The sequence below is a fragment of the Ischnura elegans genome, chromosome 4 (genome assembly GCF_921293095.1).
Source record: "Ischnura elegans chromosome 4, ioIscEleg1.1, whole genome shotgun sequence".
NCBI classification, from domain to species: domain Eukaryota; kingdom Metazoa; phylum Arthropoda; class Insecta; order Odonata; family Coenagrionidae; genus Ischnura; species Ischnura elegans.
The window spans coordinates 31,333,366-31,356,932 of record NC_060249.1 but is presented as its reverse complement, the minus strand read 5'-3'; the positions used below and the strand labels follow the sequence as shown (position 1 = coordinate 31,356,932).

General features: G+C 40.1%; 1 protein-coding gene across 6 annotated transcripts in view; it reads left to right on the top strand.

Annotated features, from left to right (window-relative positions):
- LOC124157229 (zinc finger protein castor homolog 1-like) overlaps window positions 1-23,567 on the top strand; it is a 399,561-nt gene that overhangs the window by 183,604 nt on the left and 192,390 nt on the right. For all 6 annotated transcript variants that reach the window (XM_046531785.1, XM_046531788.1, XM_046531783.1 and 3 more), the window contains one exon: window positions 16,058-16,298. In XM_046531785.1, the coding sequence (XP_046387741.1) occupies window positions 16,139-16,298 (160 nt within the window). In that variant the 5' untranslated portion in view covers window positions 16,058-16,138. The remainder of the gene's footprint in view (window positions 1-16,057; window positions 16,299-23,567) is intronic.

Here is a 23,567-nt window from a genome sequence, read left to right as displayed (position 1 = left end):
TCACCAACCGAGTAGAGCATTAGGCTTCTCTCCAAATCCCCTTGGGTTCGCGCCGCAGGCGTCTTCTTTCTAATATTCATAGTTTTTTTCAAGTGGCTCTTGCATTAAACACAGTAACGGGCTAAAGTAAAAGGCACTGCTCCTATTGTGAAATATCATGCTCCGATGAAACAGTTTAAAAATTAATGCTTGTCATTCAACCCGACTAATGCAATGAAAACAGCGTTGGATCCAATAGGTTTCAATATATCATAAGTAAATTATGATGCACTTTCACTGTGCGTTTTTATAATTTAAATGAGATTTTTCAACGAAAGAGTTCAACCTATCGTATTCGTGATTGATTTAATGTTTTAATCTATATTATTACTTTCCATCTCTTCGATTTCATTCTAATACGTTTATAGCAACAAATCTGACCGTGTTTTCTTCAAACTTCTTCGTGGTAATTTTAAATTTCTACCAATTATGTCTTGTCGGTGGAAATGTCCTATTTTAATATCCTAATGTTTTGTCTGCAAAACTACTCAAGTAAGGAGTGGCTTGTTTTTCTTTTAAGGGATATTTTGGACGTTCCCAGGTTATCGTTAGTTTTTCTACCACCGCGAGCCCTTAAGAGAGTTCGGAATCTATTAAGTATGCATAGCACTCGGAAAAGTTCACAATGAATGCCTTAAGTATTGTTTTTTTTAAATATGAATTCTAGTCTTCATGTTGTGACCACACGAAGTTCTTATGGATTACAATCTAGCCTAAATATTTACTTATATTGTACCCTCTTATTTTAGTATTAGAGAGGTTGCCAAAGTTGTCCGTATTTTTTTACATATTCTATAACTTGTACTCGAAAGAGATAGGTATAGAAGACTGCTTAAGAGACTCAGGGAAGAAGATTTTAAGTGTAATATAAACTATGCATGGGCACTATGCCGTTGTAGCTGACCATTATGGTAAACTACTCCTTTACGTGACTAAAAGGTTACAGTATTTCAAAATGTAAGGTGCAAACTCATGTTATTCCTTTTTCATGTTTCTGAAGATTCTTTAATTTGGCTCCCACACCGTTTTCCTTGTCAAGAACTCATTTCTTTCGCATTCAATTCTCCTTCACACTCTCCTGTGTCATCAAGCACCTGTGTGTCATTCACTGTGACGAATGTTCATCGCCTACTCGTCAGGCCGTTGGATTCCTGCCTTTTGACACCATCTCCTCCGTGTCATTGTTCCATCAAGACGACGACGAAGGCAGCGCTGTGATCCGTCGCTTGATTGTCCCTCATGGCTAATCGACGCGTGTCTTTCCGAACGGAGATTCGTGCCGCGCTGGCTTTGAAGCCGTCTTCCCGGGAATCGATTAAGGACTTTTTTTGTATCCTTCTCTTTCACCATTTCTCCCGTTCTCTCTTTCCGTATGCTCCGGCCGCTTCTCTTTTGTGTTCTATTTGTCCCGCATAATAGCCTCCTGGCCATTCAGTCCCGCCGGTAATAGAAAACTTGTTTTCTTTAAATAGGATTACCGCGCGTCCCTATTTGGTCCCCTGTTCCTCCACTCTTTGCGACTGGTTTTCATCATGTCCGTCCGGACCGTCGCGTTGAGGGGCTTCGGATTTTTTTTTTTTTTTTTTCGTTTTCGGCACTCGCGCCTCGGGTATTTTCCCATCTGTGGCCATCGCGGGAGTGTGACAATGGTTTTTGGGCGATGAAAGGAGAGGGGGAGGCGATTCTTTGTCAATTCTCACTTCGAAATCAAATCGCAATTGCTCGCGTGGATTGCCGCGCAAAATAACCACCTCGGCAATCCTCACGTACCCAAGTTCAGGTCATACATCACAATGAAAATATGTTATTCCTTTCCTCCAATAAAAATTTTAATTGTTTCAATAGTTTTTAGCCATATTCTAAGCGTATATATTTTTATCGTGTGGATATGCATATTTACTTAATGAATAATTGCGTTTTTAATCCCTCATATATTGGATAAATTTCCATGCAGTTTTATATGCTGTATATCATATTTACGTCTCTTGAGATGGATACGGCTGCCATGGAGCTAACCTATTTCTCATCTATTCCATCTACGAGAATACGATTAGGAAGGAAATCATGTAATTTGCTAATTAAAGTATGATGTCAATTTTTTCCAATAGTATTTACCCATATATTTATTATCATTCATTGCACATGTTTTCATGTAGCTGCATAATGAATTCTTTTAAATCCTTCCAAGTGCATAGTTTGGAGTTTTCTTTTGCGAGGGATATAGTTTTTGTATTCTTAGAGTTTATTATTCAAATTACTTTTTTTTAATGACCAAACGTATCGCTTCACATCCAGAAGGGTGTGAAAAAATTGATTTTCGTGACAATACCCGCGCCTTTGGGAGGGAAAGAAAACGCATTAAGTTCTACACCTTTTTGAGAAACTCGCCAACAATCGTCGACTATAATGCCACATTAGAATTCGATTTTTTTTGCGAAGACTTTTGAAAATCCTTTGTTTCCACTCCCGACAATTTCTTCCAGTCACTCAGTCATTCCTGGATGCGCCACTCCCTCTTACCTACCACGATCGGTGACACGGGCTGAATTCTAGTGTGCTTCGACGTTTTTTATTTAAGTGGAGAATTCCGTATCTCTACGACCCATACCTTACGAACGAATAAAAATAATCGTGCGACGGTCTATCCAACCTACCCTCCACGAAAAATTTCAGCCAGCTCTCATCTTCGTTGGCTGCTGCCGATGTTATAAAAATATGAAACGGGATAGGCCATGCCCATTTATCACGCCACCACTCAATTTCCATTAATGGAAAAAGTTTTGTTTCGGAGCGCGCGTTTCTATTTTCCATTGTTGCCCGCGGTCGTATTCCGCATTCAGATCACGACAAATGACTGGCACGCTGCGTCGACACTCGCGTGCGGAAATCAAATTAGGAGAAGCTCAGAATACAACGGTTTCCTTACCTTTTGGCGATGTTTGATTCACTCCGGAAAGGCGATCCGCTTTCCTCTTATTGTGCCGACGGTGTAGGATATGTATTGCTTTTTAAACGGATAGCCTCGGCTAGGCAGAAAAGGGTCTACTCAGGATTCCCCAATGTCTGTAGCTGTTATGGTCTTACGAAATTGGATTTATTTCATGATTTTCCGGTACAGTGAGGCCTCGCTTTTCAATGGGTTCTACTTAAAATGGATTCGTATAGTCGGAACTGCTTTTGTGCGCTCTTAAAAATATCAACTTACAGCGATTTTGTTTCCACTTGAACTATGTATCATCAATTTTGTGAGTCTACGCTTTATTTATTACAGAAACACATTTATAGCATAGTAGAATTTACATTTTTTATGCTCTTACTGATGCCTCGTCCGAAAATAATGCAGATTGTAGGTACGCACGATGGAATACGAGTTATGATCGATCCTCGGGAACGGATTAATATTGCTAAGGTCAACTGTTTATGTAACGAGGGTTAACTTCGCCAATAAAATGGTTCAACCCTGTTCATTAAGTTCACTTTTTGTTTCAAGGGACACTTTATTACCGAACATGGTTTCTTACTCTCATGTCTTATCATTGTTGATTAAGGTATACGTTTCAAACCATGAACACGGTTGGTTATACTGTTAATTTGGAACGCACAAAGTGAACTTTCTTATCCTATTCCATGGGCCGCAAAGTAAATACGCAAACGTCAAACAGTGGTCAATCCTTTTGTTGGAATGGCTTATGGTGGCATATATTTCTTGAGCTAACGTGTTTGATCTGAGCACTCGGTAAAGCGTTTACTGGACTTGGCATTTTTCAATTCCAACACAGGTCGGTTGCGCAGTCAACGTGATGACTTCATTCGTATGAGTTGATTACTGATGACTTTTGCTCGCTCTAAGTCACATCATCTCAGGAAAGTTAGTATGGCGACATCCATCATAATATGTTGAAAAAATGAGGAAGGCGGCCTTGGTACCTTCCGCTGGGCGATATGAAATAGTAATGCGATAGTATGCGTCATTGGTACGTACATACATTGCCTACCTTTTCTTTATCCCAAGTTAAAAAATTGTAAAGGCCTTTTTATACGGGGCACGGAATTGCGCAGGTTAGAGCTGCATTAATTTCTAAAATGGCGTGGAATTGCGCGAATGCATGAAGGAAATTAGAACAGGGGCTATTTTGCCGTCTTGCATCCACGCATTCTCGCATGTGTTCTAGCAATTCACCGCTTTACCCGACGTAATTCTGATTGCGCCTTCGCACGTACGCCAGATTGCGCAATCCCGTGTACCGTGTAAAACGGCCTTAAGTGGCAACTGAACGAGGGCTCCTTAATCCAAGCTTTATTTTTGGTCGAAGGTATCCAATCTAACTTATTTTCCGAAATAAAAAATGGAATCCATACCCTTTCCGATTGCTTTGAAAGCAAAACTAATCCAAGGTCTGATTCTTCAAAGGCTAGTGTTCGGTACCAAATTTGAAGCAAATCGCAAATGAGGCGTGAAGACTTTTATTCAATCGGTTTCTGGCGCCTCGAAGGGCGTCTATTGACTTGACGGGAAGTAATTCACCGATATCCGTCCCCTATTTGGGCGATAAACATTACGTGGAGGGAATGATTTAGTTATCTTGGCGGGGCAAACTCAAAACAAACATACAAATTACGTATTTAGATTCGGAAAGGACGACTTTCCGATCGCGATGTCACCTCAAGGCCCTCGGGCCGATATTAAAATCGTCTCGAAGCATATTTACATTGCATCACGTCCCGGTATATTTGGAGGTAGGTGGATTATTTTCGAAGCGGTTAATTCGTGCAGGCTTATGGAAGAGGTGAGGGGTGGAGGAAATGGTAAAAGCGGTCGACACATTAGAGACCCTTAAAAAGATATAGTCGGCCATTAGGGATTCAGGACTCTTGCGACGCCCATGGTCGCCGTATTCCACGAATGTCGCCCAGAGTCCTTTTTGAGCCGAGCCATTCCGATACAATGTGCTATCGAGAAAAATAAAGGAGGCGTCACCGACACCTTATTTGCTTCGTGCGTACTTATTGAGATTTCCCCATTAGTCCGGGTTTAACGGGTAACTATGCCTTGTCTCCTCTTTATCTTTTCGTCTATGCGTCCTCTTTTCTCTCTACATATTTAACTGTTCCCACTCAACGAGACAGCATCGCGATACTAGCGCCTTATGAAAGCCCGCGGCCGGAAGAGGTGGCATAACTGCGACATTTGAATTGCTAACGCGTCGCGCTACATTAGTCTGATGTGGCGGGGAAATAAATTCTTTGAAAAAATACTTTGGAACCATATGCAAGGGGTAGGTGAATTCAAGTGCGGTTTTCTGTTAAGAGTTCACCTTTCATTTACTTGATTCTACAATATGTAGCAATTCCACCGAGCTCACTAGGTGTAGTTATTGCGTATTTCAAGCAGTTTTGTCCCCTCTAACGACACTTGGTGGTCAGATTTACATATTTTATTCAGTTTTGTGTATAATTCAAGGTAAATTTTAAAAAGCTCTCCCTCCAAATCATTGCCGATTGTAATCGAGAATTGCTCTTAACGTTTTGGTGAACCCAATGATTTAAAAAATTATTTTTATGTTTTTCATATTGATTAAAATTATTATTCGACGATAGCTGGAATAACACTTCAATGATGGTTTAAGTTACCAGATGTTACGGGTGTCAATTAGGTTCATAGTTATTCAATGACTCCCGAAAATGAGCTGGATAAAATTTATTGCAGTTAATCAGCTTTTTCCTAAATTGGTATTATGTGCCTTTAAATACTGCTTAAGGTTTTTTGTCTAACGAAAGATTTGATTTTTGGATTTTTCTACGAAAGACATCCAATTTCGCTCGTTACCATCACCGTTTCTAGAGATGTCACATGAACGACCGTCACAAGGTGTCATGCTATTTGATATTCATCAGGCTACACCGCTTCAATACAAAAACTATCTGGAAAATGCTTGCATTTTTCCTCTAACCCATTTGTCATCCGAACACCTATTCTTGAGGCCTTTCTGTGAGCCTAACATTCCCAGGCGCAACCGTCATAGATTGTACCCTTTATGTGACACTGAGCGTGAACATGCGTTTTGAATCCGTGGTAGGAATGTGGGTGACTCGTCTCATATTTTTCATTTGTTTTGGCCATCGCGGAGGACTGGCCGAGGCGGACGCGCGTGCCGATATTCAATTGTCACTGAATTCAATGGTTTGCTCGCGTCCGAAAAGTGACGCGAACGTCGGGAAGGATGAGGGAAGGTTTTTTTTCTCTCTCCTCACTCCCTTCTCTCTCTTCCTTTTCTTATTCCGCTTTCCTCTCGGCCATCGTCAAGTGGGTGAGGCAGTTCCATAAACATTACGTGGCACTCCCATATCGTGACTCTGCTGCCTTAACGCGTCGGTTTTACCTTTTCCACATAAGTAATCTCCATGGGCACATCCCTCTCGTAAACCCATGTGAAAGGAGGAAGAATAGATGCCTTTTGTTAGTGCGATATTAAGGCTTGCCTTTTCGGTGTGATTGAATATCTCCGCCTGTGCATTGCTGCCGCGCGGTATATGTGCTCCGTTCCCTCTAGGTTTCATCTTAACTATTTTTGCCTTTTTGAAAAGGGTACTATTTGGCCCATTGTACGTATTATTGGCGTAAATAGGTCGATTATAAAATAGAACAGTCAAAATATCTATAAGGAAATCATTAATATTCATTTCCTTCGTACTTCATTCAAGATTCTCCGTCATTCTATCGCTTAATAGAATCCTCATTGTTTTCTAGTGCATCAAAGATTTTAAAACTATATCGCAGGGATAAATATTTAACTAATCTCAGACAGTCTCTTCGTTTTTCATTTTTCTATAGCAATGCAGGTGAAATGCGTTTCAAACTTTGATCTCATTGCTGTCACAGCGGAACAATAACACAATACTTTAAAGTTGGCTTTATGTAGTTCAAATGTTGGTACATTCGAAAAAATTATGTGTTAAAATACCTGGGATGACAACTGAAAGGATCCACTGCTTTGGTTTTGATTCCTATATGATTTGATGTCCTAGAGCGGGCACTTACCTCCATTTTGAATGCCATGTTAAATTAGCGCCATGATTGGAGTGTTATCCTATGCTTCATGGACCTCAGGTCGAGTTTTTAGTCCTTTATAACTATAAATTACAGTTCCACATCCGTGGATGGTTTTTCATTTCCTGACTTTCGCGGTTTTTTCTCACCTTTCAACATCCGCCTTCATCTCCTTCCGCCGAATCGTTCCATTGATATCGCTAACGCTGTTCCTTGTAATATTCTCGGAGAGACTGGCTTAAAATTTGTGACACTCGTGGATAATATAAATGGGCAATTCCATTAGTGACGGAATTACCTTTAGAGAAAACTATACAATAAGATTTTTCGATAAAATTTTAAAATACATAACAATTGCAAAACTTCTAACTGTACATGATCAAAAAAACTTTTATGAAGGTGGTGCTTGTATACAGAAACAAAATTAATTATCGAAATACCTTCTAAATATGCCCAAAATTAACATATGACGGAATTACTTCCATGTCAACCTCCTAAGCGTAATGTTTTCAAACATCTTCAAAGTTCTGTGAATCGAAGTATAATTTGAAATCTTTTCATAAGGCTCTGAATAATGTTTCAAATACTGATTTCATAAAATTCAATCATTTAGCTGTTGATTAATCAAGATAAAATATTTCCAGCCTAAATTTTAATTCGACAGAAAAAGTTGACATTTTCATGGAATCGCCCAAATACACGTGAAAACTAAAATTATGCCTGTCGTTTTTTTGGAAATTTGCCTTTTGGAAAAACTTATTAGTAATCGCGATGACTAGCAGAACTCTTTCATTGACATCTGAAAAATAACGTCGCGTATGTTCTCATCAATAAGTTAAAACACCAACCTTCTATGACTATCTATTGTAGTAGATGTCGTGTTTTAAGTAAGCCTTCTGCGTGTCACATTATTGCCGTTTTGAATTCCTACCGTCCACCGTTTTGAAGAAATCTACTACCCCACGCTTTATAAAAATATTTCCTAAGCATCCACGCATCAAAAATTCATATTTTCCACAGCCGTCACCCTCTCCTCGCGCTATGCTCTGACTCCCTAATGCTTCAACCCCTTGCTCACACCTGGTGGTTATTGTTCACTTTCACTCTCCATATTCCGAGTAATCGGCCAATCTAATCGATTCGGAAGAACATACGCATGACGTACTTGTGTCCGAGGATCTCGCAACAAAGGATTTGGAATGGTGATGTGAGAATATCAACCCTCGTTCACGAGCAATATCAGAAATTGCTGTTCGAAAATTGGACTGGTCAGAATTGTAATGTCCTTACAATTTTTTCTTATATCGGTCTATGCGTTTTCTTTATCGGATTTGGAAGTAAATTTGTCAATAAAGAAAATATGAGGCATTATTCATATTGGATTTCATCGAAACTATGGTACGGATCAATCAATATTAATTAGTGGAAAACTCAGAGAAGCATTTTCTCATACTGCATTTTACGTAGATTCCTTTGGCCACCCTAAGTGGCCCTTGGAAGCTGGCGGCACACGGTGGGACATCTAAGCAGCTATCGGTCTTTGCTCCTTACTACTTTCGTTTAACTGAGTTCGAAACAAAGACATGCCCTTATCTTTCTTTGATGCTCTTCCGTGCGTTGCGTTGAGAAGCTTTGATTTTCCGATACTTAAATCAGTCATGAATCTTCTATGAAAGGCTGCCTAAGTATAATTTTCAGTGTAATAGATGCGGAAATCTTCACTTAATCTACTCGCTGCTTAAAGTACTAGCCGTAATCTTACTTTGATACTGTTACCCTCTGCTGTTCTTTGGAGAACATAACCTTTCCTGTACTTACATCATTTGCATGATCTTTCTCTGAAGAGTTGCTTATTAATCATTTGCATCCTAACTACAGCAGTATTCTGTTCTATTGATCTTGTACTATAACTTTGGGCTATCTGCCCTCGAAGCTTTGACTTAGTGTTTGAAGGATGATAGTAGAGTCAGGCATGGACACAAAGTAAATGAAGTAAAAGCTCTACAATCTAACCGGTGGAATATCCACAAAATCTTCCTTCACATTGAATTGTCATCTCAGTGTGTGTTTACCCAGACTGACCCTTGGCCGCAGGCGGTTTGCGGCCAAACCCTTGCAGGGTATCTAGGAGCCATCGGTTCTCACCCCTTCCGTTTCACCGGGCTAAAAAAAGAAGGATCGCCCCTCCCCAGACCTAATCTTCCCCTCCACCATCCTTTCCCTCCTCCATAATGACACCCTCCGAGGACCCAATTTCCCCAAAGCGCTTCGTCGCAGCACGCTCCGCACCTCCGCATAGCCGCGAGCCCTCTTTCCTATAATTCCCCGCCCGCTCAATAACGACACGTCTCTATTTTGTATTCAGTCCTCATAGAGCACATCTGCTTCCTTGGTTCTGTGGTCCCTCAGAGTCATCCTTATGCGTCGCCGATGCGAGGCTTGTCTTCATTGGGCGTAACTTTCCAGTTGACATTGACATAAATGCTTGTATTTTTTTTATTCTGGTTCGTGCCCAGTCTATCTATCTCGACTCGCGGGGTTTCTCTTTTCCTTTTCGATAAGGGAGGAGGGAGAAAAAAAAATGTTTGTGCCGCACTTTGACGGTTTGCATGGATATCGCTGCGAGATGTTTCGGTTTTTATTCGTGCACCTGGAACGATCTGCTGCTCGAATGTTAAATGAGGCGTATCTCTCATATCGTGGCTCCACCATTTGTGTAGTCTGCGTCAAATTGCGGTCAAAATGAATAAACTTTAATTTTTTTCATCGGCGAGAATGCAAATTACTTGTCGAGCTCAAGTCTAGCGTCGGATGGAATTCATGAGGATTTCAGTTTCGAGGTTGGGCAAGCGTTATATGGTTGGAGTGGGAACTTAATAATTAATTATGAATTGGGTTCCATAGTGGAGAATTAAATATTTTTTGCGAACTTAAGTCTTGATGAAAGTGTCATTTGAAATTTATTGAGCTGCTGTACATGGTGAATGAAAACGGAAGTCACTCAAACTTTCTACACTCATTGATATTAGCATACCTCATTGGATAGGATATGAATTAGCTTTTAAAATTAAAAACAACACCAGAAAACATTCTTTTAGATTATATTTCATACCTAAACGCAATCTTTCGCTCCAGTTTCTATTTCCACCGTTGCGACGAGAAATGAAGCTATACAGTGGAAGTGCCGAAGAGGGGTAATATAATATATTGGTTTATGCTTTTTCGACTTTAAAATTCATGTTGATTGATTTGTTTAAACCGGAGGTATGTTCATGTGAACCTTATGCAATAACATGAAACCATTATTTGATGAGACCTTAAAAGAAATTAACACGTATTTATTCTAGCTGCAGCATATTAACAGCTATGATAAAAGTGCGGGAGTATTTTGATAATATCGGGCTCAGATCACCCGGCTTTAATTAGGCAACATGGCCAGCCCTGGCACGTAGCTAGGAATTTGCTTTGGGGGTGCTAGGGATGTGTGCAGGTCGCAGATAATGATTTTTTTGTGGTCAATTCGCACGCATTGGAAAACTATGCCTGCCATAAGTCATTCATATGCCTTTAAGTCAGCTTCATTATCCGTTTTCATGACTCTGAAAGTAAAATCCATCGTTGGGTATTTGTAGACTTTATTTAATGTAGCTATATCGAAAAAAGGAGTGTCATAGATGACTGGCTAGGGGTCTCCTCAGCCGATGTATCGCGAGTAGTCATGATTTAAACTGTCTGCTTTAAGCGAGAGGTATTTTAAAATGAACCTTATGTAATTACATGAGAATATTAACGGATGAGACCTTAAATGCCTCCTTCATTCGGTTTTATTGTGGACTGAAAAATATTGAGCTATGATAGAAATGCAGGAATATTTTGCTCAAGTCGCCTCACAACTTCGTGTCCACTTTGAAAAGCTCTGAAGGCACATTCCTCGCCGACCCGCTTCGCGAACGTCGTTTCTCCTCGCGGATGCCAAAGTCGGCTCTCGGGAGTCCATCCGCGACACCTCCGCGAACGGCACCCGCCTCATTTCCTTCGATTCATTCACGTTTCCACGGGCGCGAAGTCCTCTCTCTCCGTATTTCACCGGATCCCTCCTCCATATTGGGGGGGGAGACACTCTGACGTCAACCCTTTTACGGCGCGCGAAGGCCATATGGGGAATAGTATTTTATTTTTCTTAAATTGGCCGCTAGGTGGCACGGTGGTGGCCGGGGTGCGTCGGGAGGTGTTATTTTTTTTTTTTTGGTCGGAGTCGCAGACAATGGCACGCTCTTCTGGTGTGCCGATAAAACATTCTTAAGCGTGGCACAGTGCGACGCGCGCGTCTCCACGCCCCACCGCGCTTATCCCCTCCCGCCCCCTCATTCCTTCCCTCCCCCCTCAATCCCCTCCCCCGTTTTTCCAGTACTCGGTTCATGCCGGGCGAAAAATGTCATTCCACGCCACCACCTCCCCTCTGCGATATCTCCTCCACCCCTCCCGCCCCCTTCCTCCTCACGTTGGCCACACCCCTTTCCCCCCCCCTATTCTGGCCCCTCCTCCTTTGTCCAGTGCACCCCTCACCGTTGACACCCACCCGGGGCACCCACAAGACCATCGCTCTCGTATAAAAACCTGGAAAGTCAGGACATTTGACATTCGTCATTTCAGATAAACTTTTGCATATTCCTTAATTTCCTATTCACTCCCACATATTCTTTCATTTCATCAAACGGGGGTGATGTGACGATAATTCTTCATTTCATGAAATTCCTTCATTTTTCATACATATCGTCTTACCCCTTGATTTAATCATGTGGGGGTTGATGTGGCGATATGTGTCTGAAATGAAGAAATATGCCGAAATGCATTTGAAAATGACGAGAGCCAGATGTCCTGACTTGACAGGTTTTCCACGTGAGCGATTGTGGGTTTCCCATCTAATGAGGGTTCATGACGAAATGTATCTGAAAAAATCATCAAAACGATAGTCTCAAGACACTTTGGTAAATTAAATTTCATACATTTTAAATGAAAAATCCAATTTTCCTTTGTCATTTGTATTCTACTACTGTTATCAATGTCTATATAATATAGATGGATTCAAAAATAAACTTTGTTATATACCTCACAGTATTTATAAAAAAAACTCTATAAATATGGAGTAGAGGAAAGTTCATTTTTGAATCAATCATTTCACTATTTCTGTAAGTGAACTTGCAAACAATTGATTCCTATGTATCGTTCTCGACCTCTTAAGAATGATTGTGTAGACGTTCATGTAGGAGAAAACCTATAAAAAGAGTAAGAACTTTTATGCTTTATGTTAAACCGTTTCAAACTTTGATATCATTGCTATTACAGCGGAACAATGGCACAATACTTTAGAGTTGGATTTATGTAGTGCAAATGTGCATTCAGAAAAAGTATGTGTAAAAATACCTGGGAAAACTGGAAAGATCCACTGCCTTGACTTTGATTATTATATGATTTGATGTGCTAGAGCGGGAACTTACCTGTATTTCTTAGATAATTGCTCAAACTATTTAAATTCGCTTATGGTGTACTATTATTTTCAATCATTTTGACTTCAGATCCCATAACTAATCCCTTTACCTCACCCCTCAACCCTATTTAAAAAAAAGTAAACCGTTCCCGAATCATCTCATTTTGTGCCACATCCAAGGCCAGCACCCCTGCGTTCCAGTAATGGCGATGTTATTCCGCTAACGACCATCTTTATAAAGCTCTCTCGTGGTCTCCATTGTCGATCATAAAAGCGTACCGAAACAATCGTGGAAGTGCCATTTTGGAGCGCGTAATATATTGTGAGCCTTACCTTCGTCCTCGTCTTCCCATTTGGAACGGTGAATAATCGGAAATTCGTGAAGAGCTTCGCCTCATATGGGACTCGGGACTTTTCTCCGCAGGAAGTCGTCGAGACTTATAACGACGAGAGCATTTGCATGAGCATTGCCTAAGGAGACCTCCGAAACAGTTTGAATCAAATATGGTCGCACATCGCTCTGGGTCCCGGAAAGGAAAATTCAATTTTCATTATTTAAGCGCGCGCGTTCTTCGGCGACAATCGCGTGACGTCACGGGACGCGAGGCCGAAGGCGGCCGAACATATTTTCACGCCTCCCGTGGAGCTTGCGTTTTCTTCTCCTGCGGGGCGACGTTAAGTAGTAACTTCTCTTGAAGTATGCGTAGCTCGCGGATGGGAATGTGGAGAATCCGGCATTTCCTGCACGCAATTCGTTCGTAGTGGAGAGAAAGGGGAGAACCTCGCAGAATAATTAATAAGGATTAGGTACCGTTCAGTGCTTATATGGTTGTAGGGGCCGCACAGGTCAACGCTATTGAAATTCTGTCGGAGTTATACCCTGATTTCCGTTGGAGCTCGACAGTCTTTATCGTTTGATTGGGGCATGCAAGTCCTCGAAAGGTATCATTTGGTAAAGGCGTGAGTTCAAGTAACAGATTTTACGCAATCAAAGGCAATGGACGTGCCTTTTGAATGGGGCCTCATGGTATGGAGGCAAAGATTACTTCCGATCACTTATTTTATTCGTCTTTTCATCCAATATTTTTCTGTCCTGATCTCTGCATTCTCTTCGGGTTTTCACCGCGTCCGTTGGGTTTTGGCGACAACAGTTTCGCTGACATTGCAGTCAGCGTCTTCAGGTCGAAGGTGAACCCAACGGACGCGCTGAAAACTCGAAGAGAATGCAGAGATCATCTGATCAACGCCGCGAAAATCTTCGAGCCTACATTTTTCTGTCCTATTTTAAATGACAATAACTTTACAATGTATACTGTACTGTACAACTGTACAACGACAATGTATATGACAACTAAATGGTGACTGTTCTTTCATGAATTACTGTTTTCAATTATTTTTAATATTTTACGCGGTCGTAAATAAGTAAGTAAAAAGTTGCCAAGAAAGTGATATCGGTTTATTTGCTGCATTGAGTAAATTTTATGTTTTCTTGTTGTGTGGCCATGGAGAATAAAATTACTAGAGGAGAATTTACATGAAGCAGTCACATGAATAAAGAAAAATGCAGTGAAAACAAATGATGATTATCGAATCCGTTTTGGTTTATTTCTTTGGTCTTGTGAACTTTGATGTCGGTATTAGACGATAATTAATGAGTCTATTAAAAATTTAAAGGTTATTATTTCGATTGTAGCTTTGACTACAAGACGCAAGATTTTATGCAACATTTCAACTGATTTTTCCTTCTGATATTAATTTGATATTTGAATTTAACATGTATGGAAAAGGTCATATTTTTTATTTCGGTGCTTTTTAATGCATTGAATATTAAATCTCAGCTCATGAATTCCATGATTGAATGACCTATTTGTATCGTGAGTCACCTAACGGAATTTCTACCCCTAACCTGATTGTCCTCGGTTGGTGGTTATAGTGTTAGTAGTTCATCATCCTCCTCACAGTAATATTTATAGCTGGGAATGCTTACATATTGATGCTTACATATTAATTTTTTACTTGGATCTCCTTCGAATATCTAGCTTGAAAGCTGGAGCGTATTTTTATGGATTTTTTTGTTGGAAGGACGTCGTAAAGGGAAAGAGATAAAATGGTCGTAATTAAAATAAATGTTCACTGCATTATTCTTTCCTTTAGGCTGTGGGCGTTTTCGTGCGAAGCCAGATTTAATGCGATGTTTTTGCATGGATTTTAACTTAACCGGTTTCTTTGTGATAATTTTTTTTTTAACTTTTGGGTTTTTTGCATTCATATTCAAAATATGGTGCATGTGCATATTCAGACCGTTGGGATTTTTAATTATAATGAATTTATGATGTGTCCGAATGGGTTTTAAAATTCACTTCCCGTCTCCAGATGAGATGAAATCAATCATTTTTTTCTACTTCAGTACGATCATATTTTATTCGAGAAATTTTTGAATAGACGTGTTTCCCCTCGCTGTGTACTGAGATGGGTCTTCGTTGAAACTTGAAGGTCGTGAAAAATAGGAAAGCCGTCAGAATGTTTTAATATCTCAGCCTTGTCGATATCTGATACGTTGGAATGACTCGGTCAGCTTTTGCCACCTTTTGAATCATGTAAATTGATTTGCCAAGAAGTGGTACTGTAGAGACTGAAGGAAGTGACCCTATGGGAATTCAACTCATTTTTCAAACCGTGGGAAACAGCAGGCGGTAAACCTTATGGAGTCAACTGAAAGGCGCTGTATATCCACTAAGACGCATTACTGTCTCAGGCGTTTATGATACTCTAAATGAATTTAGGGATCTGATTAGTCGTTTGTCGATAAAAATATATTTTTCACTCTGGTATTTTCGCACGTGTCGTGAACCATGTCTATGTTAGTAGTGAAGGCTTCTCGGGTGCTCTCCTCTGCGGCTGCCATGCCGGGAAATCTATCTTATCAACCGGGTAAACTGATGGAGCGATCAAGCATCCTTTACTACCAACATAAACCAGGAAAGCCTCAGATCTTTTTTCATGTCCATGATCCTGGGCAGATAAAAGCTTGGTTAAAATTCCAGCTTCGTAATCGATATTGCTAAAGGGGTATCCGTTTATCACGTGAGGCGTTTAGGGGGAGAGTCAAGCCGATTCTCACTCAAATCTCACGTGGGAGTCAGGGGGTGGGTTCCTGGCAAGTATCACGTAACTTTTATGCGAAAGAAACAGTGTAAAATTACGATCTTAGTAACCTTAAATACAAGTCTGAATTAATCTCAAATGAAAACAATCGAACAATTTTTTTTAACAAATCCAACGAAATTGAGCGTAAATTAACGTATTTCCACTGAAATTACACATTATTAGACACTCTTACGTGAGATTAGAGATAGGGAGGTCCAAAAATCGCCAAAATCACTTCACGTAACTGTGAATTATTTTGTTAGGATAGTGCATGAATAAATTTGTAGAATGACTGTGGGTGACCCATTTCTAATGACGTATCCTCCTCCTTCTAGTTACAGCATGATGTTTCGGACGCAGCCGTGGTGACTTGTTTGGGGAGGAGCGGGGTGAGCAGGGAGGGGTCGGGCGATCCCATGTCCTCAACGTCGTCCGCCCAGCCGCACCACCCGGCGCCGCACCTCCTCGCCTCCGTCGTGACCATCTCGCCTGCCGCAGCCCCCGCGCCCCCACTCGGTATGCAGGTGGGCAGGGGGCCGGAGGTCGGACTCCAGCCCCACGCCATCAACGACACAGGTGAGACATCATAAGAGTGTTCACTATTAATGCTATAACTAAAAACTCTTGAGTTATCCTCATTTATATGGCTGAGAAACATATTGGTCTGAGTCAACTTTTGTTGATTTTCCATGGCGACGATATAACAACCAACCATGGAAAACATATCTCTGGCATCCGACTCCAAAATAGTCTCTCTACCTAGAAATACAATGGTGCAAGTCATATTTTAGTTTTAATGTTTCCGCAGCGATTAGATGCACTATTACATTCCATTTTTCGGGTGTATGCCTGCGTGCTTAATATTTAACTCGACGTTTCGAGGGACAGCGAAGGAGGAGGAGTCTCCTGACGACGCGACGTTCCCAGCAGGAGGAACGAAACGTCAAGTTAAATATTAAGCATGCAGACGTACACCCGAAAATTGGAATATAATGGTGCAAGTCATAGTTACACTTGGAATCTCCAGGTAGAGCAGCACATACTGGGAGCCCTCAGGGCAGTTCCAACTTCTTTGTAAATTATTATTTTGTTAGTGAAAAACTTTGTTTTTTTACTTACACTAATGTGTTTCTAAGCCCTCCAATTAATCTTGCGATCATCCAGAAGCTATTTGGAGACTTCGAAACAACGTGAATATCAATTGTGTTGCGGTGGCTGAAGTGTTGCTTCCCTCCCCTTTGATACAGATTTCGCTGCATATGTGGTATGGTTTCTGCACTGGCTGTAGATTCCTTAAATCTATTGGGTGGCCGTCTTAAACCAATCAAAACCTGACCCGTGGGATGAAAATTGTAATTAATAGTCTATATTTATAGTCAATATAGGAAGTACGATGCAGAAAGTGATTAAGCGGGCACTTATCCTGAATGAAGGTTGCTGCTTCGTTAATAATACCTGTATGTTGTAAGTTTCCTGCTTACCATATTGAATTTTCTCGCTAAATATGTATTGGTAAATATTTTAGCTACTAGTTCCTGAGTTACCTATGTCAAATGCGGGTCTGGTTTGTTTGCTTATCTCTTATTTCTTAGGTACTTCAGAGACTCCTCTTACTTCATCTAATTTCAAAATCACGCCTTTATTCGACGCGAAAATTTTTCTTTTCTTGGGCCAACAAATGAGCTTTCAGTATTTTGAAAAGAGTGCGCTGAATTCGTCGCCCTATCATTTCATCACCCTCCGTCCCTTAAAAATGGACTGCGTCTGTAAATAAAGCGTCCCGCTCGTAACTCTCCGTCCGAGAAATCTTACGTCTCGCTCGATCCATATTCATCTGATTTATTTCTTTTTTTACACGCAGACGAGTTTCGACTCTTTTCAAAAGAGTGACAGGCGTAGTAGTCAAATTTTCATCCTCGCTTTCACCTAAAACCTTTTTCTTATTTATTCTCCCGATGTGAGTCGTCAAAAAGTGCTCTTTCATTCTGACATTTGCCGGGTGCAAATATTAAAAAGTAAGCATAAAAAATTGGTCCAGAGAAAGTGGACCATGTTTTCTGGGTTTTCGGCGATCCATCTGAATTGTCAACTTAAATATACCTCCTCATCAGCCTCAAGATTTCTGTATCCAACTCTGGAGATCCTCCACTCGGTGCGATTGTACTGTATGTATCGTTCGATACGAATACTCATCATTAGTATAATAGTCAACCGCTTCTCTTGTCAACTATGCCGAATCTTCAAAGAGCAATAGCCGTATCATTACTTAGGAAAAAAATCAGATCCAGTATCACCATTTGAATTTTGTAGTAAATATAATCTATACAAATGGAATCGGGTCTAATCTGGTCTCAGTATGGCTCTGGAAATATCTACGATGAGTTCTATTAAATTTTATAAGGGAGATAAATATTCTTTTACGATTGCAAATTTGTGATCTATTAATTTCTTTCAGTCCTAAGATTTATTGGCAAATACATTTGTAATACTTTGGCACTGTCTTCCGTGTTTCCATAAGTTATATTTATCAAGTAAGGCATTCCCTAGGATGAAATATTGTAGTTTTTGGAATATGATATTGAGTAGCTGAATATTTATTTTCGCTGAATACTTGTACAATACTTGTACAAAAATAACTTTTGTACAAGTAAGTAGAACTAAAGATTGAGATTTTAATAATCGTAATAAGTAAGATTGGAAAGTTATATATTTTTGTGGCGAAATCGTTTTATGGTGCTGAGAAGTAGTGTCCGGTTATCCCAGCTTGACGTGCAAAATTACTGGTTATGCCCAGATTTTTATTGGTGGCGTGTTTACAAAACTAACTTTTGTACAAGTAAGTAGAACTAAAGATTGAGCTTTTAATAATCGTAATAAGTAAGATTGGAAAGTTATATATTTTTGTGGCGAAATCGTTTTATGGTGCTGAGAAGTAGTGTCCGGTTATCCCAGCTTGACGTGCAAAATTACTGGTTATGCCCAGATTTTACGTGATAGGTATCGGAAGGAAATATTTCAGTTTCGATTTTGATCGACTTCTTCCACTATGCTGTCAGCCTTTTCCATCCTCTTCCTTTTGGAACTCTCCCCTTCCACGCCCTCCAAACTCTTCGAGATCATTTCTCATTCCTCCTGTTCCGAACCCGTTCCTCACCTCACTCTGTCACCCTCGAAATGTATGCATTAAGGCACTCCAGTTTTACAAAATCGCGCTCAACTGGGTCACGGGTATTCGGGCAAATGCCATTTTCAAACGCACTCTGTCGGAGACGAAATGCCGGGGCGTTAAGCCGACAGTTGATTTTTTTTTCGAAACCGAATTTCCTGTTCGCGGTTTTGGCACAATTTTGCTCGCAATCCTTCACCATGACAACCCGTTTCAGTCACTCAACTCCGCACATTTTCCGAAAACGATCACTGCCACGCTCTTTGAGTTTTCGCAGTGAGATTTGCGGCTGGTAATACAGGGATTGGTGGCTTAAGTCTGGGCAGAGAGAGAATGAGGCCATTTAAGGCCGAAAGAGCGGGGCTGTGGAAAAAATGGATGTTCATGATGAAATGAGAGAGCACACGATCGGCCATTTTGAGAGATTTATCAATATTATAGGAAACATCATGAAGATCTAGTGAAATTTAAGAAGATTTTAGGTTTGAAATACCTGATAATCTTCTTCTATTTCGTTTGACGTTCAGGTAAAGAGGAGAAATATTGACAAGGGTAGCGTTCGAATTATATTTTTATTTTATGAAGGTTTCATATGCTTATGAATAGTTAAATTGGGATATTTATAGTTTAAGTTTTTCTTTAACTGTTTGAAAAGTGATTCCGAGTTTTTTCCTGGATTCGAGAAGGGTGTCAGGAAGTTTTGCTAGTATTGCGTGCACTTTTCGCCGTAGATATTGGTTAATTCGCTGCTATCAGTCAGGTAAAAGTTAAGAAATTGCATGAATGGGTATTGTTATTCACGGTGAGTAGTTTATTTCGTCATATTGAAATCAATACTTGCAATTTTCACGGTTATAAAATTTATTACGAACTAGTTTTCAATATTACTACATCATCTTCAAGTTTGAATCACGGATCACCTTGAAAATTATTTAGTAACATTGGAAACTACGTCGTAATAAATTTTATAACTGTGGAAAATTGCAAGTTTTTGTTTCCATATGGAAAAATTCCACTCCATTAATTATTGAGAAAATAGAGATATTTATTTCACATCCCAAACCTTACACCTAGATACAAAGATAATCAGTGAAATTAAGCTCACCAGAAGATACAAACTTAAGTAGGGATCATCATTCAATTATAATAAGGCAATTCTCGGAAGTACATTTTACAAATAAGTTTTAGACAATAGTAGCTAATCTGTGATTCATCATACTAACACGTGTCCATATTTATAATTATTAAAAAGAATAAAAACCTTCGTATTTTAATCCTTATTTCGTCATGTGCTCCGATTTGCACCGAGCACCGGCTGGCTCACATGGACCATCACGTGTTTTTTCCCCTCTGATCCAACGAAGTGACGGACGCGAGCGAGTGCAGGTCCCAATAGCATCCGATAGGACAGGCATGTTTATATCAACTGCACAAAACCGCGTCTTCGAAAATCCGAAAGGGAAGCTGCGGAAACATCCCCTAAGCAGTTGAGTCTGCTCTGAACCTGCTCGCGATAAATCTCCGCCCTTTGATTCGTCCCCGTGAGGATGCTCCGCGACGATCAGGAAATCACCGCAAACACGAGCGACCAGTCCCATTTCCTATGTCTCTCTCTTTCTTTGTGGTTCCTTTTCCACGTCGGGGCGCAAGGAGTCGTAAATTCTCCAGTTTTGAGTTTTTCCAAAGGGACTGTTTTCTCCAAGCTGGCTCGTTAATCACCACACCTTGCCCTTCCCGCATTCATGTGTGTGTGTGTGTGTTTGGGGTTCGCCAACTTTATACGAGCGAGGGTATCAGTTGTGGGAGAGCGTAAATCAAAACTGGCTACTTTACCGAAGAAACCGCGACGTCCAAGTAGCCATAATTTTCCGAGTGGGAGGTATTTTTTTTTAATTTTGTAATCACATGGGGAATTTTTTTGCGAGATATTTCGTTGTTATGCCAGGGCAGGGAAAGAAAGAAGTGGAAGAAATGTTGTGGAAAAACTATCGTTGATAGTGAGGATAACTATTCAGTTATGCCATTTTTATCTTATTTCTAAAATATGCGCACTTGCGATGACATAAATCGTCGGGGGGCGGAGCAGATAGCATTTGTCCTAAATATTACCATCCTTCTGATCTAGGACAGGATTCCTTAATTTTTATCTTAATATTTTCATCTTCCTGATCTGGTATATTATCCAAGATATAGATTCTCCATCTCCGGCAACTAATGATTTATACATTTCCAAAACTTTTGAAGACTCAAAATCATCATTTTACTTTTGGTAGGAAACACTTGACACCGTAAAACCGGTTTTTTTGTCTTGGTAATGACGCTATAGCCATCGAAACTAATCGACAGCAAATAAAAGTTTCTTGGACAGTACTGGATTTTTGTTTCACCATGAAAACCAGTATTTCTTCAGTCTACTTGGATCTTTCGGTGGTCCAGGATACTTTAATTAAACCAGCTATCCCTGTTCATTAGTATTTTATATTAATATTTTCGGTATTGCGAAATTTCAGTGCTGGCTGAATTGAAAGTTTTGAGAAATGTTTCCCCTGGTTAAATGTTGTTTATGAGATTCGATCCAAGTTTGGTGAAACGTTTTATGCGATACCTTGTGGAAATTAAGAATCGTTATCTTGATGAAGATAAAACAGTCGTTTTATTTCCACAGATTTCGTTTCTTAAACGACCCAGGTTTCGATGATGTAAACCTTTATAATGAGTGTATATTGTTTGTATATATTGTGGAAATCTGATCGTTTAAGAAATAAATTCTGTGGAAATAAAACAACTGTTTTATCTTTATCATTAGTCAAAGAAATATCAGCGATTTTCAGAGATTTTAGGTAGAATAATTATTCATTTTGATATATCGTAAATCTGTGCGTCCGTGGCCTTCGGAAAACAAATTGAGGTAAGCGTATAAAGAAGGACGGGACGATACCGCGTCATAGGTATTAGCTATTTTCAATCTTCCCGGAATCTGGCTTTTGGGAAGAAAACCAATCTAGTGGAGGGAGATTTTTTTTTAGCGCGAGTCAAGTTCGTCCGCGTGGGGCAGCACGCCCATGGGGCCTCGATTAACCCCGCCCAGATCATGATTGCCCATAATTCCCAACTTCCTTAAAAGGCCCTATACTCTTCCACTCCTCCTTCGGGAAGAAAATACATTTTCCCGAAATCTCCACGACTGAACGGATATTAAATACGCCAAAAAAAATTGGGCACAGTATGTTGAAGAGGTAGGAGACCAGGAGGGAATAGTTTTTGAAGCTGTTAAGAGGAAAGTGGTGAGATAGTGTGGGTTATTGGAGGGATTACGGTGAACGAGTGGAGTATGACGATATATTCATGATTTATCAAAGTCATAGTTTTGGATGAATGCTCCATGGCGGCTGAAGACATTTTCATGATATATGGAGTGCTTGTATTGATTTTTTTCTTTAGTTAATATCTAATTTTCAAGTACCACGTATAGGGCTTGGCGTTCAAGAAGATGTAAGCGGTGGACAATTCAAGCTTAATTTTACAACCCCGCGATGGATTTTTAATCAAATTTATCCCTCTTGGCTCAGGGTTAGGCTTAGATATCGTAGTGAGACAACTTTTTTGAGATAGCAATAATTTCCTTACCTGCTTTTTATAAGTAACGGATATTTTTTTCTCTTGTATTATTCTTTGCGAATACCAATGAGAATCAAATTTATATTCTTTAATTTTTAATTTTCTCTATAAAAAATATTTAATCATTTGTTGGGAGACGAGCACACTATTCGCATGAGACCCAAAAATAATTTCCTGGTTGGGCCATTATATTTATAGAATTTCATGTTATAATTTTGTGAAACATATTCACACACTGGTAAATATGAGTACAAAACCCTAATAGACATCGCGTGGGTGCTAAAGAGAGTTGTATCTATAACTGCTCGATTCATCGGTTCATGTAACGCAAAGTGATACGGACTTGGGAATTTTAATTATAGTTAAATATGAGTAGTTAAGACCTAGAAAAGTGTACTCTTGTGTTTTCACCGTGCATAGCGGTAAAATTTTCAAATGCAACGAAAATAAAAATTATCTTAGGTGTACCAACCTCTCCATGCACCGCAAAGAATGAACTATATAAAATACTTGCTAAGTAGTGTGAAATGAAATACTTGGTTGCGAAAATGTGCAATACTAGTGGTGACAGTGAGATTTGTATTTTCGTAGCATTCATAAATACTTAATAAAAGCAAATAATAAATCGGCAGGAATTAGACAGAAAACAAATCATCATGGGCACATCTATTATCTTAAAAAGATTATGATTAGTTCCGCTAATGTGCGCCAAAAATGTCGCGTGTCTACACTGATCTCATAGGCTATGATTTGATGCGGTGCCTGGGTGAGGTTTTTGGAGGAACGGTGTATGAGAGGATGGGAGGCCTAGAAGGGGGATGGGTAGGAGGGGGGAGAGGCTGTTTGGAGGTCCCCCTCCCCCTTTTGTCGACGAGGGAGGGGTGTGGGGCGGAGTGGGGGTATTTCCGTCCCCACTCGAAAAAGACCAGGTGTGAGATGATTGTCCGCCAAGTTGGCACGCCTGTCGCACCCTAAGGTGTGTGTGAGAGTGCATAAATCCTCTTCTCGCCATGTCCGCTTCCCTCAGTTTTCACCTCATTCTTCCCAGCCTTTTTTTTACG